Genomic DNA, 19,801 nt, shown 5'->3' with positions numbered 1-19,801 from the left:
TGTTTTCACCTTTAGTCTTTCTTTGGGAAAGGAAATGTTATGAAAATGGAGAGGGAGAATGTAGGGGACTAAAGAGGAGAAAAATAAGGAAAAGAAGAGGGTGAGTAAGCAAATTACATCACCCTCATTGAAACAATCAAGTTTTGAATTATAAAATGGTATAATAGCTCATCTGATCCTTCTTTTTCCATTCAAATATCAACAACACCCTCTTCCTAAAATTTAGGCTTAACCCAAGCTCGAATCCGTTCTTAATTTGGTCTAAGATTTTCTATAAATCTAGTGGGCTTATTTAAACCTTTTCGGATTAGCCCGAAACTACTAACCAATGATTTGAGGCATTATATATAGTGTTCATTGGTTCAATCATATGTCGACACAAATATGTACTCATTATATTGATAATAATTATATTTATAACTTCCCTTTAATAGAACCACATATTCAGACATTTTCGGGGCCTTGAGAGAAAACAAAAAAAATATACCTTTATAAAATGAAATTATATTTCATTATTTTAAACAATTAATTCAATATTACATAAATAAGTCATAGAAAAATGATTAAATTTTGTGAAAGTATATTATTTGTATTATTTTATTAAGAAAACGCCTTAAATACAACAACACGAGAATAAATACAAAAAAATTAAATACATATATGAGGCATAACTTGATTTTGAATAATAAATAAATAAAAAGAATTCTATATTATTTTATTGTTAGATTGAGATTGAAGAAACTAAAAATTAAAGAAGATTTGATAAATTGAAGAGTAAGATTTAAAAAAAGAGAAAAAATGATTAAATTTAATTCAAAATTGAATGCATGAATAAATAAAAGAAATAGAAAATGAGGGTAAAAACTAAACATATTATGAAATTATAAAAATTAGGGTCCTAATTATTAATATAAAAAATTGATTAAATTTAATTCAAAATTGGATGAATTAATAAGAGAAATGAAAAAATAAGATAAAAAACTAAAAACTTTATGAAATTATAAAATTAAGGGCTCTAATTATAAATATAAAAAATTGAGAGTCTTAAATATAAATACAAAAAATTGGGGGCCCTAAGCGGTTGCTTATGGTGCTCCTCTAGAGCCGATCCTGTACATATTTAATTAGAATCGAATTGATAAATACTTTGAATGATCTACTTAGCATGTGTTTAATTAGTATTGGATTAACAAATATTTTATAGGAACTATTTAATATGTGTTTAATTAGTATTTAGTTGACAAATACTTTATAGGATCTATTTAGCACATGTTTAATTAGTATTAGGTTGACAAATACTTTAGAGGATTCACTTAGTACGTGTTCAATTAGTATTGGGTCGAGAAATACTTTGGAGGATTCACTTAGCACATGTTTAATCAGTATTGAGTTGATAAATACTTTAGAGGATCACTTACCATGTGTTTAATCAATAATGAGTTGACAAATACTTTAGAAGATTCACTTAACACGTGTTGAATCAATATTGAGTTGATAAATACTTTGGAGGATTATTTAGCACATGTTTAATCAGTATTAGGTTGACGAATACGTTAGAGGATTTATTTAGCACGTGTTTAATCAATAATGGATTGATAAATACTTTAAAAATTCACTTAACACATGTTGAATCAATATTGAGTTGATAAATACTTTAGAGGATCATTTAGCACGTGTCTAATCAGTATTGGGCTGACTTCTGCTTTGGAGGATTCACTTAACACGTGTTTAATCAATATTGGGTTTACAAATACTTTGGAGGATTCACTTAGCACGTATTTAATCAATACTGGATTAATAAATAATTTGAAGGATTCACTTAATGGTTTACAAAGATAAATAATTTGAAGGATTCACTTAATGATTTACAAAGATAAATAATTTGAAGGATTCACTTAATGGTTTACAAAGACAAAATCACAAGCCTCGTTTAATGCTCTATTGTCATAAAAGGGAAAAATGTTTTTCTTTGAATCATTGTTTGTGTTTTTGAAAAAATAAGAGTTTTAAATATAAATGATTAAATTTATTAAATTATTTTAAATTAAGATTAAATTAATATAAATATATAAGTTTTAGGGGTTGAAATTATTATTATTATATCAAACTATGTTAGGCATATTTCAACGACTATCAGCCTGTGTGTAATAATATTTTAATTGAATTATCTATTTGTAACTTTAAAAAAATGTGGCATGTAACACATAATTAAGTGATCTAGATGTATTTTACCCTTAATAAAGTTTGATAACTTTTTAATCATTGGGGTTAAAATAAAAATTAACTCAAACATAAATGACCATTTTCGTAATTTATCCACTAAAAATCATATTACAATCACGCCACCGAATAAAAATGGAACCTTTTCCTTCTCTCCGACAATAGAATTATAGAAAGAGGAAAAAAGTTAAGGAAAAAGAAAAATATATATACAAAAGAAGGAAAAAAAGCTTCAGATATTCATCAATGGCGGTTCATAGGTTTTCTAGGGTTCTGTGATCGGCAATTACTTTAGAGCTTCAATGGAAATGCCTGGGAGAAGATCCAATTACTCTCTACTTAGCCAGTATCCCGACGACCAGTTCTCGGTGTCCATACAGGGAGCTCCGCCTCCGTATTACAATTCGGTTTCAAGTGAAGCCGCGAGTAGCAAGAACAAAGTGAAATTGGAGAGAGGTTTAACTGATTGGGATCAGAGTCAGAGTCAAAACCACGCCCAGCTACAAGCAAATCGAATCGGTGGCGGCGGCGGGGGAGGAGGAGGGAATACTTTTGCTTCGTCGATCGGTCTTCAACGGCAATCAAGCGGGAGTAGCTTCGGTGAGAGCTCTTTATCGGGAGATTATTATGTGCCGACCCTTTCTACGACGGCTGCTAACGAGATTGATGCGTTTGCTTATGGTCATGATGGGAGCTCTGGGCTTGTGGATTTGAGAAAAAGAATTGGGGGTTCGTCGTCGGGGAAAAGCTGGGCGCAGCAAACGGAGGAGAGTTATCAGTTACAGCTGGCGTTAGCTTTGAGACTTTCTTTGGAAGCTACCTGTGCTGATGACCCAAATTTTTTGGGTCCGGTTTCGGGTGATTCGGCAACAACTAGCTCCAGCTCTGCTGAGATAGTTTCCCATCGGTTCTGGGTATGTTTCTTGTTGATTTTTTTTTGTTCATTTGTCATTACACCATTCGATTGTCTTTTTAAATTTACTTAATGATTTGTAAGACTAGGAGATTGAACAAATATGCCTAGGTGAATATAACCATCGTGATAGTGAATGGAACTAGTTTTTAGATGATTTTAAAGATCAGTACTAAGATAAACTGGATGTTAGTGCACGAGCTCTTATACTTTGTAGTGATGTGAAAATTTGGTTTGTCATAACTGTAGTTTTCCATTGGTTCAGTCTTATATCGATCTGAACTTTTGATGTGAGAACTTTTTTATTTTTCTGAATTTTGCAAGAGGTGACTTTATTCTCTTCTAATAGCGAACATGAATGTGGGTACAATGGGAGTATATAGCTGCACAACATCTGGAATGCACGTCATGTGAAAAGGGTTTAGTTAAGTTTCAGGATTTTGTTGATAAAAAATTGAACATTTGAATATAAATTATATAATGCCTTTTCAATGTTATGTGCATCAGGTGAGTGGCTGCTTATCATATTTCGAAAAGGTTCCTGATGGGTTTTATTTAATTCATGGAGTTAATCCATATGTCTGGACTATGTGCTCTGATCTGCATGAGCATGGGCGAATTCCATCAATCGACTCTCTAAGATCTGTTGATCGTGCGGTTGGTTCACCACTAGAAGTGATACTGGTTGACCGAAGAAGTGATCTCGGCATAAAGGAACTCCAAAATAGAGTCTATAACATTTCTCGTAGCTGCATAACCACAAAAGAAGTTGTTGAGGAGTTAGCACAGCTTGTCTGCTGCCGCATGGGGTGAATTACCTATAACATTAATGCACAAAATTTCAAAATTCATACAATTTTTTGTGCCATGGTGAATAATTGTTCTATTTCAAACTGAAGGGGTTCATCTACAAAGGAAGAGGATGACTTGGTTTCATATTGGAGGGACTGCAGTGATGATTTAAAAGAGTGCTTAGGTTCAGTTGTGGTTCCCATGGGTAGCCTGTCTGCTGGCCTTTGCAGACATCGAGCTTTACTTTTCAAAGTAAGGACCTAAGTTTATGGTGTTCCCATTTCACCTGTGAGGCTTTGGGATGGTTTTTTGCTTTAGTTATAGTTAACGTTTTGTGCCTCCACTACTTGTGGAGCTAGTTTCCTGTTAAAATGTTTTTTCCCCTTTGAAGGGAAGGGGAATCATTCACGGTTCAAACACGACTTATGCAGGTGTTAGCTGACACAATTGATCTGCCATGTCGAATTGCAAAAGGATGCAAATATTGCAAAAGAGATGATGCTTCCTCTTGCCTTGTTCGCTTTGGGATTGACAGGTATTTTATATCTGCACCATGATATTTTGGTTTTGGCTGGTGTTGGTTATGTTTGTTTTATTTCTGATTTACAACCTATTTCCTTTAAATTCTGAATTTGTCTTTCTCTAGTGATTTGTTTCTAAATTACAATGTTTTGCTGGCAAAGGAACCCTGCATTTTTAAGACGTTGCTGTTTGTCGTGTGGAAACTGATCAACTCTTTTTGAAACTATATTTTGCTCAGTTCCACCTGCTACTCCATTTGGTTGGTTGCAGTGCGTTTTTGTTGTGGTTCTTTGACTTCTTTCTTCCCATTTTGGTCAATGGTTTGTGAAAAACCGCCTTGTCTTACCTTGGTTAAAGTTTTCCATAGACAAGAATAATCTCATGAAGCCAATCTGATAGATAACCTTCCAAGTTATGGCAGAATGTCTATCCTAGACATAAATCTAGAAGGGTTAATTCACTAGTGTAGTTGGATTTTGTCTTTTCATGAGCTTTCTGAAGCCTATATACTTGGGTTTTATAGTGTTTGTAGATTGGATTTGATTCTTAAACAAATTTGATATTGAGAATTATTGGATATTATTATTATGAACATGTCCTACCTTACAGTCTTTGTGATTTCAGGGAGTATCTTGTTGATCTAATTGGGTACCCAGGTTACCTATGCGAGCCCGATTCCTTGCTCAATGGTCCTTCTTCCATCTCAATTTCTTCCCCATTGCGCTTTCCACATCTCAAACCAGCTATACCTGCCACTGATTTCAGGTCATTGGCCAAACAGTACTTTTCAGACTGTGAATCACTTAATCTTGTATTTGATGATGCTACAACAGGTAAATTTTCGGTTACTATCGATATGAAGAGCTTTATTGAATGCACCTTATCTGCTTTTAGATTTCAGTCTTTAGTCGAATCTTGCCATTGAGTTTTTTTTGCACTAGCTTTTCAGTTGTGGCTAAAATTTTTTCATCCTGGACCCAATTGAAGGTGTTGTCATATTATTTTGAGCACTAAGGCAAAACCAGAAAACGGCCCTCGCAATATTATGTGGACAAGCATTCATAAATAGATTTTAATCTGGTTTTGATATAATATAGATATATGTGTATATATGTGTGTGTGTGTGTATGTATGTATTACCTGGTTTTGGTATTGTTAATTGCATTTTATAACACTGTTGAGGCTGCCATTTCTATATCTGTAGTATATTAGATGTTTGTGACATAAATTTGGTGGCTTTTCCTGGTGTTCATTCATGTCTTATCTTTGCATGGTTAAAACTTGTTTTTGTTATTCATCTGGTACGCAAGTAAATTATAATTGTCCATAATTTCAGGTATTCTTATGGATGAAGAGAAGAAACTTGGTAACATTGGCACATACAGAAATAACCATGTGCAGATCTCAAGTAATATGAATGATATCTCCCAGTTACCCCTACGTAATAGTGCTAAGCCACCTGCTCCTGATAGAGATTCCCAGTATTCACAGTGTATAGTAAGCTCAAAGAACATCATTGGAGATCCTTTAAAGCACATCCCTCCTCTAGGGCATAGAGATATCCCAGATCTAGTCTTGGCTAAGGGTAATCAACTTGTTCCTGGCCAAAGAAGTAGAGAACTTGCCCTTGACGTTGATGATTTGAACATTCCATGGAGTGATCTTGTTTTAAAAGAGAGAATTGGTTCTGGTATTTTCTCATCGTTTTTAAGAACATTATATTCACAGAATAGACTACTGAGATATCATATTCTTGGTCATAATTCATGTTTTGGTTTGGACTTGGTTCTTTTCAGGTTCTTTTGGAACTGTTCATCGGGCCGAATGGAATGGCTCTGTAAGAATCCTTCTGTTTATGAAGTATTGTCATAAGGATAAAGTTAAATGTTATGAAAGTTTTATTTTTGATATCTTCTGTTCTGCATCTTGTTTATTGTTAGCACTGCTTTATTGTATGCCAACTTCTAGTCATCTTATGGAGGTTCTGGGGCTTATTTTGTTTGTGATGTTCCTTGGGAATGAGAAAATATCAACAATTATTGATATATATAATTGACAAATGAATGTAGATAGATTCATTAATGACATGTATTAGTATTTCTGAAGTTGCAGAAGTTGTTTTATGTGTATTTGGTTTTAGGAGTTATGGTATTTGTAAAACTTTCAGATTTCTAGAATGTAGTATATGTGCAATCGATTTAGGTGGTATCTGCTGAAGTTAGGTTTGAGGTCTAGGTAATCTTCTCTCCTTTCTGAATCAATTTCTTCAAAGCATTCTTTTGGTTCCAAATATTAAACTGCTTGAAGTTTACTTCAGCTCTCATCATTTGACCATCAAAGCTTAACTTTCAGTTCTGAATATTGATCTTGACACTATTAATGCATGACAATGTAGTGTCAAACCCTGTAATTTTCCTTTGTAAACCAGCAGTCAATCTAGTTTGTCACATGCTATTTCTCTTAAGCCATGCCTGTAGATGAAAAGGGTTTTTGAATATGGTAAATCTGGAAATGCACCTTGATTCATATACAGTCATCGTTCACTATATAGGCAAAGTATAATATAAATGTTCTATAAGTTTCAGGCAACTTATTTCAGTTATCACGGGAAGAAATTGTTAGTTCAATTATCTACATTTGTAGACATCTTTCTCTCACCTGTTTGCTACTGTGTCATTGGAAGAATGGACCTTCTGTATTTTATGTCTTTATCATATTTTATTTTTGGAGTTTGGTCCATCTTTGATGAATTTTTACATAAAAGTAATCACTGCTTTTGAGCTGAAGTTCCTATTAAATATTTTTTTCTTGATTTTCTCTGTTTTAGACCAACTAAAACTGACAAAGATTATGACTCAATTGCTGACTTTGTTTGCCTTGATATTAGTAGTCTTGGTTTAGAATCCCACGTTGCCCCTTGTTGACACTAATCTAGAATGTATCATCTCTCGGATAAGACAAATCTTGGGCTTACTGGGGACTAAACTACCTATCTGCCACCACAATTTATGAACCAGATAAAAAAAAATTCTTTGGTTGCAACTAATCCTGGCAGGAATGAATGATGTGGTGGTTAAATTTTACACGTGCTGTTGATGATTCCTCTTTCTCCATATAATCTTCTTTTTTTAATTACAGGATGTTGCCGTGAAAATTCTCATGGAGCAGGATTTGCATGGTGAGCGTTATAAAGAATTTTTGAGTGAGGTATGAGTTGGCTGACATTTTGAACAACTTTGTTCCTGAGATAAGAAACGTCAGTTTTTCATTAATGTTTGTGGTATGATTGTATTTTCACCTCCATTTTTTGTTAGGTTGCAATAATGAAACGCCTACGGCATCCAAATATTGGAATACTTATCAAGGTTTGTTTTTTTATTTATTAATTTTTGGGGTGGGGGAAAAAGGGAAATACCCATGTTTTGTATTCCATCAGTTGAACAAAGAAGACGAGAAAGATGTTTTGTTTACTTCATATTACTACTTTTAGAGGTTTGAATTCTTAAGCGGATTAAAACCTTGACTCTAATTTGCAGGGGTAGCTTGTATAGGCTTTTGCGTAAGCCTGGTGTGGGAGATGTGTTGGATGAGAGGCGTTGCTTGAGTATGGCTTATGACGTGGTGGGTTTCAAAGGGTTTACTTTCTTTTGCTTTAGAGGTTTGAATTCTTAAGCGATTAAAACCTTGACTCTAATTTGCAGGGGTAGCTTGTAAGGCTTTTGCGTAAGCCTGGTGTGGGAGATGTGTTGGATGAGAGGCGTTGCTTGAGTATGGCTTATGACGTGGTGGGTTTCAAAGGGTTTACTTTCTTTTTGTTTTTTGTTTTCCAATTTCTAATGTTCTGTTAATGTTATGGTCTAAATCACCATCATTTTTCTTTTGTGCACAGGCAAAGGGAATGAATTATCTTCATAGACGTAATCCCCCTATTGTTCATAGAGATTTAAAATCACCAAACCTATTGGTTGACAAGAAATACACGGTGAAGGTAAGCTCCAGAATGTTGCTGCTGTGTCTCAAAGAGCATAGTTTTTTTTTTTATAGAAGTTGGAGGTCTCGTTAAAAACTCCCTTCGTATTCGTTCACATACTAAATGTATGTTAACGGACATTGGAAGGAAGAAAAGAGTACCTCAAATTTTATTGATAAAATACCCGCTACAAAAGACACCACGTAATATCCTCTCATGGTGATGTACACCATTACAACATACACCTTAACCTCATATAACCTAATCCAAAGCCACAACATAATCACCTTACATCTAATTACACCACCAGTAGTAGGAATAAAACAACGCAACAGAACATAATACAAATTAAAAGCAACACCTACAACCATATAGACTAAAACAACCACAATTGAAGAGACAAGATCTAATGGGACTCGTATTCTTCAGGAGCCCAAGAGTTTGGTTTGAATGAAGGCTCTATCTCATGCACCATGACCTTGAAGAAGTTGTCACCAACCTTCAATTCCACCATCACATCAATTCTCGCATCAGCCTTTGTGAGGACTTGAAATTTTGCCCGATCAAAGGATGATGGAGACTGACAACTTTCGTCGATAGCTAGTAATAAACCCCACTTATCAGCAATGTTCTTGAAAGTATCCCAATTCCATACGTGAAAAGGAACACCCTCGCAAACTAACCATACTCGACGACACTCCATTACCAAACTCTCTGACCAAGCTTCGACTAAGGAGAACCACTCTGCGAGAATCTTTGATTTATCGTTGTTCACACTTCTCAAAGAAGCATTGTCTTCGAAAATCATTAAAATCGCATTACCAGCAGCTCTCATTAAGGTGAAGCCAGTGAGGCCCTTCGCTTGCATTTGTTTGGCGAGATGACCAATTTTGACAAAGTCCTTGCACCACCCCACTAGACAATTGCTCAACACCTGAAGTTTTTCTTCATCCATAACACCTTCAACTTTAAAATGATTCTTCCTCGAAACATCTTCCATCCCGGACTTGCGAAGAACACCTGTCGAGGACTTTCTCTAATAGGAATGTCGAGGTTTGAATTTAGCGAAAGAAACACCAATTTTGCTGTCGTCGATACGAGAGCCATTCATTTTTGAGATCGCTCTCCTTGCTTCTTCGATATTCGAATCGAATAAAACCAAAGCGAACTCCTTTTGAATTCCTTTTATTTGGGATAAAAGCATCAAGTACCCGACCATGAGAGCAAAATAAAGATTCAAACCTCTCCCAATGGATCTTCTCTGGTAAATTTTCAACAAATAATGTGAAGCATCCAGACTTGTCAACTCTGCACCCCTTTGTGATTGACTCCCTGGATCCCTCGTGTACACCATTTACTGCAGACTTGTCATCGCAACACACCGCTATAACAGACACATGAATACTAGGAGATGCTACAGAAGCTGGATTTGGCAATGGCAGTACTGGAGGAACATGAGAACCTCCATACTTGTCCAAAGCATCAGAATCTGTAACTACTACTCTTTTAACAACAAGATTCTTCCTTGCCATCTCGATGTGCAATAGGGACTTCAACTTAGCATCAAAAACCATTTTCTGAAGGGAATCCTTGGCAGCAACTGCAAATTTAACAGTTGAGAAGAGCGAAACCCTTGGGCTTATCTCCCTGAAGCTCAAATGCGAATCTTCAAAACATGGAAGCCATCTCAGAAAATTCTGCAGCTCTCTCTCTTTGACATCTTCAGGCAGACCCATAATGAAAATAGTGTGAACTCCATCATGATGAGAAGGGTGAGATGGCAGAGAATGCGCGGCTGCAGAGGGTGGAGGAACTTGGACCGGAGGTCTCTGCTGAAGAGAAGGGAGGATTCCAGCACCCGACATGTGATGAAACTGTTGAAGTAAAAAATCCAGTGACCAGACGAAATTCCTGCAAGCTCGGCGATGGAATGCTGTGACTGCCGGCGAAGAAAAGAAGGGTGGAGGTGATGAAGAGATTCCAACAGGAAAAACTTAAGTCTGAGGAAAGAAGAAGCTGCGCAGAAGACCTTCAACTAACCATCAGAGATGGTTTAGAACGGGAGAACACCTTGACAGAACCAAGACTGTTCTGTTTTTGACTAACCGGACAAAGAAAGAATCTCAGATGATGACAGCGAAGTCCGGACGCTAGAAGAAGGGATTAGTTCGCAAGAGAGCGACGAGCCTAGTGGAATGAGGGTGAACTGGAGACGGACACCGGCGTAAATCGATGAAAAATGGCGTTTAGATCTGCGCCGATTGAATGACTTTCTCGTAAATCTGATCTGGAAAATGGAATCAGAGTGAGGAGGCGATCTTCCAGAGGAAAAATGTCGGCCAACGGATGACAGTGTGGCGGTGGGCGGCGGGCGGCGGACGGCGGACGGCTGTCGGCGGACGTCGGACGGCGATGGTAAAGATGAAATGATGAATGAAGAAAAGATTCTTTGTTCTAATGATAATGAAATCTAAATACTTCTCAAGCCTTGTAATGTCTTGCATTTATCAAATATAGCCACAGGCCCACAGGTTTTTACTATTGGAAGTGGTTCTCTACTAGTTTTTGTTATCATATCCAGCATTGTATATAGTTGGAGCGAACATCGTCTGCTTTAATTTGTTACTTTCTTTGTAATTATATCCGTTTCCCTCTTAATGCAAATTTCTCTCAAAAGTTACTTAACAGAATTCTTCCCCACTTTCCTGGTCTGTAAATTCAGGTTTGTGATTTTGGGCTTTCTCGTTTGAAGGCAAACACGTTTCTTTCATCCAAATCAGCAGCTGGAACTGTATGTTAAACTAATTTTTAACTATATTTTTGGTGTTTCTATTTTAGTTACCATAGATCACTGTTTATGCTGCAAAATATTAACGAATACATTTTTTTTTCTATATTAGCCCGAGTGGATGGCTCCAGAAGTTCTCCGTGATGAGCCATCAAACGAGAAGTCTGATGTGTACAGTTTTGGTATAATTTTGTGGGAGCTTGCAACACTGCAACTACCATGGGGCAACTTAAATCCAGCACAGGTTTGTTAATGTATTATAGATTTTGCCCCATTTAATGTCTCATTTTTCTGATGATTTAGCTTCAATGTGCTTGACAAGGCCATATTATATCTTTCATTAAAGGAAATAATGATCTGATGGCAACTAAAAATTCCCTTGAAGAGGAACAAACCACTTTCGATAAGCATTTTGAAGGAGTGTGTTGTATGACCTGAGCTATAAACCACATACTAGAATGTCATATGAAAAATGAACTCTGGGTATCTTTATCACTTTATGATGAATGTATGCATGCTATATTTGAATAAAGTTTTAAGTTTGTCTATTTAACTTAATTTTTGCGAATGTCTGGAAAAAGTGTGAAGGGAAACTCTTTGAATTTTTTGCAACTTGCAATGGAGTAGCTAAGTTTTGCACTTTGTTGACCAACTTATACCCCTCAATGAACATGAACTATTCATATATCTGCATTTTTTCCTCTAATTTCCCTTTGAACTTTGGGTTTTTATTATTTCGTAATCTTACATATTGTCAGGCAATAACAATCTTCTGGAGTTTAATTTCTAACAAACATAGTCCGATCTAAATTGTTATGCAGGTAGTAGCAGCTGTTGGTTTTAAGGGCAAAAGGCTTGATATTCCTCGGGATTTGAATCCTCAAGTGGCTGCCATAATCGAGGATTGCTGGGCCAAGTAAGTCTAAAAAGCTTTTGTGATATGGAGCTTGCTAAGCAAATTTCCCTCTTTCGTCATTGTCGATTTTTAATGCAGTGAGCCTTGGAAGCGTCCATCATTTTCCAGTATCATGGAACGGTTGAAGTCGCTGATTAATAAGCCTTCTACCCCTCAAACGGGGCACGCTGACATGCCATTGCTCACCTGAATGGTTGGAACTCCTACGAAGTCGTCTTCTTGCACATAATACAGCATTCTTTGACACTATATAAGATGGAGGGACTATTGCTGTTAGATAGTCTAAGGTACGCACTTTTACATGCTTCAGCATCACTCGCATACTGTCCTTTGTTGGATTCTTTTCAATAATGAGGTCATGGTCGGCTTCTTCGTGAGAGAGGTTTTCACAGTCAGCAAAAGCTCGAGGGTGTATGATGTTACTGGATGAAGCTTCATTGTCTCTCCTAGTCACATTTACGGTGCTCATGGGCGCCGACGTATATGCATGCATATGCATATGCATACTCTTTTGTTGTTTACAAGAATTATGATGTCAACTGGAAGGACTTGGGAATAATATTATTTACTTGCATTCGTTTGATTGTTTACAGTAGTAGTTGTACATGTCTGTATCAAATAGCCAAACGGGACTCGCAGATTCTTAACGTGGGACTTGCATATGTAAGGCTCAAGCTATCTTCCATTATATTTATGAGTATGATTTATACATTTTATAACGGGCTTTACACGTGATTATGGTTAACATACCGGAAAGTGATCGATAAAATAGTAATGGATTGGATTTCAACTTCATTTATAGATGTAAAATACTCGATAACATGCAAGGATTCAATTCAAAATGAACCTTAACCTGGCGCCTTAGACCAACTCGGCCATCTCAACCTGTTATATTATATACGAGTTCGGTCTCAACAGATAGGAAAATATTTTTTCCACTCACTACACTAGTGTGATAAAATTGAGTTTGCATGAAGTCCCTTTATTTTTATAATGTCATTAGCTGGAAGGGTTGTTTTTATGTGAACTAAAATATAGTGACTATATAGTAAAAGGATTAAAAAGCAGGATTTAACCTAACAAAACAAGACAACGTAGCAGACAAAGTTAAAGCCGGCATCACATTTTTTATAAATGAATAATATAATTTAATAAAATGGGATCAAATTTGGAAGCACTATTGATGAAAGGGTTCATAATTGAACATCATATTTTGTAACCATTCATCATTCCTGCTTTAGTTATTGACCTGGAAACCTGCATATCCTTTGTTTCATTACCTGTTTTTTACCACCAAACTTGTCTCAATTTGACCCTTGTCTCTTCTTCAACGATAGCTTGCCCTATTCTCAAAATTATTCCCAAAAACTGGCTGTCCATCCAAAGCAACTCTTTAATTGAAAAGTGATTGATGACGCAAAGATTTACAACGTATTAGCAAGTTCATTATATTCCGAGTGTTTTGAGGGTTTGTTTGTTTTTAATAACACACAGAGATGAACGTATGAACAAGGAAAGCACGCGAGAATCAATCATGTCCCATGCAATTGACCACTATCTAGAATGTTTGAAGGAACTGTTTTTCATATTTTTTTTTTTTGCAGTTAGAAAAATGGTTCCTGCAACAATTTCCTGAGATGATAAAGGAGTGGAAATGGCATTGGGTGATTACACTACAAGTTGGGATATCAATTGCTTTTTGCTCAAGGCTGTTTTCTTCATCAAAATCCATTTCTTTTTCTCATACCCAAACTAGCATTAACAACGCATACACATCTTACTGATGTCGCTACTCAAACTCAAGCCTAAGAAGATTATCCTTACTTTTTACTATTAAGACCACTTGATAAATTCACAACTCAAAACTTTGGTTGAATATTTTAATTTACCATATTTCGATCCTTCTATTATATGTTTAAATGAAATTAGAAATTTTGGGTTTTAAAAAAAGTCACCTTTATAGAGGATGAAAATTTTCAATTTTTTTGGTTGCTCTCCAGCAAAATTTCATTTTTTTGTTTAATCAACGATATCCGAATTATTGATTGATTATTCTGGATCAGATCTTGTAGAGGTGTATTATGAGAGCCGTCCTATCAACCCAGTTTCTTTCATTCGCAAATATCAAGATTCAAATTCCTAGTCTTGCTTAAGGAATCTAGTGCTTCCGAGGGATGGTTTTTCTTCTTCTTCTTATTCTTCTTCATAAATTCTAAATCTAATCTTAATTCTATCTAGAGGAGAGTGGAAGATGAACTCTAAGGAAAAGAAGACGAGTGCTTTTAGTAATTCTAGAAACCATGACCTAAGAAAATATGAGAAAACAAAATGAGCGTTTAATATTATATTTTAATATTTTTAACAATTATAATTAATTTTCAACGGCCCCAAACAATTAAAAAATAATTAGAGGATAAACATAAAAAATTAATATCGAGTTTAGAAATCTTATATTCCTCTTGTAAAAAATACTTGTGAGCTATAATTATTACATTTGCTCAAATATTTAATTGGATTGACTTTAGGTATATAAACTTATTAATCTTATGAGGATTACTCTTTAAGGATAAAAGTTGAGGTTTTTTTGGAATAAACTATACGGGTGACCACCAAACTATGGTTATTAACTATTTTGACCACCATCGTTTAAAAGCGATCAAACAAATCACCAAACTATTTAAATGATTCAATATAACCACCGCCCGTTAATTTTTAACATAGGTGATGACGTAACCATTAATAAAATTGTCCTAATTATATATTTACTCATTAATATTTACGTATTCTATCAATTTAGTCACTATTTTAATTCATTCAAAAAAATTTAATCCTCCAATCCGGAAGTACCACACGTCACTATATAATTGAAGAATGAATTTAATTAATTTTAATATTTTAATGAAATTATTTTTTTAACCAATCAGGTGGTGACACTTTCACATGTGTAAAGAGAAAAGATTTTAGAATAGAAAGTGAGATTAAGGGGTTTCAAACCAGTGATCCCTTGGCTCAATGGATATGACTTTGTCACTAAACTAGGTCATTCAATTGGTTTTTAGTTACATTATGTTGTATATGTTGTGTTTAATATTATTTCATATATATATATATATATATATATATATCAATTTATTAAAATAAATCTAATAAATAAATTATATTTCATATATTAAATTATAGTTAATGTAAGATTTAAAATAAAACAAAGTTTAATATTTTATTTAATTTTTTACAATTATTTAATAATATATAAATTATATTGAAAAATAAAATTATATTAAAATTATTTAGAGAATCCAAATCACAAAATAAAAATAATTTAATTTAAAAAATTAAAAAATTAAACTTATTTTATGTAAATAATTTAATTTAATTTAAAATTATTTTAATATTTAAGTTAAGTTATTTTTATTTTGTGATTTGGATTCTCTAAATAATTTTATATAATTTTATTTTCAATATAATTTTAATATTATTATTTTAAAGTAATCGTAAAAAATAAATAAAATATTAAAATCTGTTTTATTTTTTATTTTTTAATTGAAACAGAGCCCAACTATTAGCTTATATGCCTACATCGAGGGCAGAGACGGAGCTCCCTTATGGCTCAAGGGGGCCTCGGTTCCTGTTAAAATTTATATATTCTATATAATTTTGATTTAATAGTATTTTTGTTCATGCAAAATAAATATTTAAGTTTAAAAAATATAAAAATTTATTAAATATTTAATCAAATAGGGGTTAAATTAAATAATGATACGTCTATGCTCTTTAATTTTTTGTCTAATTACAATTTAAATCGTTGTAAGTTTAAATATTAGATAATGAACAATTTAAGTCAACTATTTAACAATGAACGCTCATACCCCTACATACGTGCTTGAACTCGGGACCTCAAGGATAACAAGAATCCCTTAATTATTAAGGTCGTTTGGTTCATGCTGAATTTCGAGTTTAAATACCTAATAAGTTTATATATTTTTCTTAAATAGTCTAATATTTTAGCCTATGCCAATATTTAATTATGGCTCCGTCCTTACCGATGACAACTTCTCTTACATCAAGGTGTAAAGTCTACTCAACACCGGAGGGGGGCTCAGCATAAAGGGCGATCTGGCTAATCGCATGAGGAGCTATTCTTGTGAGTTCGTCAGCCACAGTGTTGGCTGATCGAGGAACCCAGCAGATACGTGTGCACCAGTCCTGGCGGCGTAATGTAGCAATGCAGCGAATAAGAGAAACTGAGCTCTTCCCTGCATGGCTATCTTGTAATAACGTGACGGCTTGCAAACAATCGGATTGAACTTCCAAACAGCTGATGCCGAGTCTTCGAGCTAAGAGGAGGCCTTCATAAATAGCTCAGAGTGCGGCTTGAAGAATCGAAGCATAACCAACATTTTTGCTAAAACCAGAGATCCAGGAGCCATTTGTAAATCTTGCATTATATATATATATATATATATTTATTTATTTATATATATATATATATATATGAAATATAATTTATTTATTAGATTTGTTTTAATAAATTGATATATATGAAATAATATTAAACACAACATATATAATATTGTGTAACTAAAAACCAATTGAATGGCCTAGCCCAGTGGCAAAACCATATCCATTGAGCCAAGGGGTTATTGGTTTAAAATCCCTTAAACTTAAGGGCTGTTTATTTGCCTCTTTAATAGAATCATTCAGCGTTGAATGTTAAACTTTAGACTTAGAGGCTGTTTGATTGTCTTTTAATGGAACCATTCAGCATTGAATGCTGAACCGTTCAGCATTCAACGCGTTTGTTTCGCACCTCTAAATGATTTAGTGCTGGCTGATTCAGTAAAACAGTGCTGAGCGATTCAGCATAGCAGTACATTCTGAATGATTCAGAGCCATTATCAAACATCATGTCACATTCAGAGCTAATTCACACAAAGCCTCTGAATCATTCAACATTTGAATCATTCAGCGCTTAATCATTATGAAGTAAACAAACAACCCATTACTTTCTATTCTAAAATTTTTCCCTTTACACAAGTGATGTCACCACTTGATTGGTTGAAAATTTTATTTAATTAAAATATTAAAATTAATTAAATTTACCCTCCAATCATATAGTGACACATGTAACCTTCATATTAGAGGATTAACTTTTTTTGAATGAATTAAAATAGTGACTAAATTGATAGAATGCTTAAATATTAAAAACTAAATATATAATTATGATAATTTTATTAACGGCCACGTCATCACATCTGTTAAAAAATAACGGTCAATGGTTGGATTGAACTATTTAAATAGTTGGATGGTCTGTTTGGTCGCTTTTAAACGTTAGTGGTAAAAATGGTTAATGACCATAGTTTGGTAGTCACCGAGGTTGTTTACCTTTTCTTGTAATAAGTGACGTGTGCCTAGGGAGATCCTTCACCCATTGAGGCCTTTACTCTTCAGCTGTTAGTAGGTGAATCTGAACACACATTTTATTTCGTAGGACCAAAATATTCACTATCACCAATTCTTCTCCAAATTAAATTAAAATAAATCTAAATTTATCTTTAAAAAAATTAAACTTGAATCAAAATGAATATATCAATCCAGACATATAAGGTAAACTCTCAAACCTCATGCTAATCAAATTCCTCGTTGTTTTACCTTGTGGCTTGTGCTTCATTACTATTACTATCATTCATCCAAATATTATATTGAGTTTATTTTTTTATTTGTTAGGAATTTAATTTTTTTTCAACAAATAGTGGGCAAAAGTCAAAAGTTTAATCGATGTTAATTTAATTAGATTCTTAATCATTGTAATGAAGAGGCACGTGAAGTTAAAGAACAAAAAACGTAATGGTCATGATTTTTTTAATTAATCACTGATATCTAATTTATTATTCGATTAATCCAGATCGAGTCTTGCAGAGACTCGTTATGAGGATGAGCATCCCAATCCAATTTACTCCATATACAATCGTTAGGGTTTAAACCCTGACTTTACTTTAAAAATTTAATGTCTCTTCCTACTATAGTAATTGATTGTGGGTAATGATAATGGTTTTTAATTCTCATTAAGGGAAGATTTATAAGATTAAAAAGACACGCCTGGCTTCACCCAATAGCATGGATTTCAGTTTTTTTCTAAGAAAATCTTTTTTTTTTTTCATTTTCCCCACTAGCAAGTAAATCAACTAATAAAAGACGGTCCACATGGGGGAAACACAGACTAGTATTTTTTTTTTCACCTTCCATCTTCCAATTCTCTAAGAAAAGAATTCCATTAGGAAGTCTATTTAACACTTTCAACTTATTCTATTTATTTGATACTTCTACTGAAAAACATTTCAAGGAGTAAACTGATTAATTTTGTTTTTCCTCGAAGCCTCTTTGGCCTCAACCAGCATATATTCCGACGTAAGTAGGCAAAGAGGCTCAAATTTTCCGTCTTCATTTTCTTTCTGGAATTTTTTTTCTTCTTACAATGAGGAGCATAGCGTCTTGTTATAATGAACATGCCATAAAAGTGTCGGATTCTTATTGTTCAGGCCCTTCAAACCAACCCTATCTCTCCCCAAACTTTGCCCCTTCAACCCCCAACACCGTAAAATGTATGTACAGAGCTAGACTCTCCTCTCAAATGCACCTCCTCCTCACCCTCACATGGTCCAACACTCGCCTCGGCCACGGCCTAACGATCAAGGTCGGCGAAACCGCATCGAAACACGACCCGAGCTCGCACCGGCTCGCTAAGAGGAAAGGCAGCAAAACTTTCAAAGCCTGCAATTCAGAGATTGAAGTCATTTGGGATGTTTCCGATGCTCGGTACATCAATGGACCCGAACCGAGCTCCGGGTTTTCGGTCATCGTTTTAGTCGATTCACAGCTCTGTTTATCTCTTGGGGATAAGAACATAATTCGTACGAATGAACAACAGAATCCAACACCCGAATTTTCATTGGTTTGGAGGAGTGATGTTTTCCTAGGCACCACCAGCGTATACTCGACAAAGGCACAGTTTTGTGATAAGGGATTGGCTCACGACATACTAATCAATTACAACGAAGAAGGGAAACAGAAAGGGTTTAGAGACCCTGAATTGACGGTCACCATTGATGAGAAGAAGAATGTTCCAGGTGAAGAGATTGAGGTGGAATTTCAGAGGGAATCAGATAATCTTTTTGGATGGATTGTTGATAGATGTGATGTGGGACTGGCATGACTGGCTGTTTAACCAGACGTCGGGCTGTGCTGTGTTCATGTTTAGGACAAGGAGTGGATTAGATTGCAGGCTTTGGTTGGAAGAACAGAAGCTAGAGGAAAGAGATGAGTTCTCCTTGGTCATGTGTGCTTGTAAGAATCCTGACTAAGTTGTTCGTTATTTGTTAATTCAATTGTTTTTCTTTCAATTAATATCATCTAAAGTAGGTTTTGTCTTATTAGATTTTTGAAATGTCAAAGAAGATATACAGAATCTTCTGTTTTATAGGAAGCTTGCATGCTTAACTTGGAATGAATTTTTAGACGTAGAGATTGGATTGTCATTGGAACTTCAATGCTGTGCTCTTCTTTCTTGTATTTAGATGATCATACTTTCACGTTCTTTTTTTTTTCTTTTGGATCTGTTCATAGTTCATTTCTTTTTGGTATTTATAATATATTTTTCTTTTTTTTCCCTTTAAACGAAGATGA

At 34.6% G+C, this 19,801-nt stretch overlaps 2 protein-coding genes across 2 annotated transcripts; both read left to right on the top strand.

The window, feature by feature from the left end:
• Positions 1-2,400: 2,400 nt before the first annotated feature.
• Positions 2,401-12,698, top strand: LOC120165667 (serine/threonine-protein kinase CTR1-like). Its single transcript, XM_039175140.1, has 15 exons — positions 2,401-3,134; positions 3,641-3,942; positions 4,033-4,177; positions 4,357-4,460; positions 5,072-5,280; positions 5,784-6,137; positions 6,244-6,284; positions 7,586-7,654; positions 7,762-7,812; positions 7,955-8,068; positions 8,337-8,435; positions 11,140-11,208; positions 11,318-11,449; positions 12,027-12,121; positions 12,200-12,698. Exons 1-15 carry the CDS (start codon positions 2,523-2,525, stop codon positions 12,309-12,311), a joined length of 2,508 nt encoding a protein of 835 aa, XP_039031071.1. The 5' UTR covers positions 2,401-2,522; the 3' UTR covers positions 12,312-12,698.
• Positions 12,699-18,593: 5,895 nt separating this feature from the next.
• Positions 18,594-19,331, top strand: LOC120165695. The gene has a single exon (XM_039175157.1). The coding sequence runs from the start codon at positions 18,594-18,596 to the stop codon at positions 19,329-19,331; it is 738 nt and encodes a 245-aa protein (XP_039031088.1).
• The last annotated feature ends 470 nt before the right edge of the window (positions 19,332-19,801 follow it).

Source organism: Hibiscus syriacus, unplaced genomic scaffold, assembly GCF_006381635.1.
Source record: "Hibiscus syriacus cultivar Baekdansim isolate YM2019G1 unplaced genomic scaffold, ASM638163v2 tig00111587_pilon, whole genome shotgun sequence".
Classification (NCBI taxonomy): Eukaryota; Viridiplantae; Streptophyta; class Magnoliopsida; order Malvales; family Malvaceae; genus Hibiscus; species Hibiscus syriacus.
This window is presented reverse-complemented; position numbering and strand designations above follow the sequence as displayed.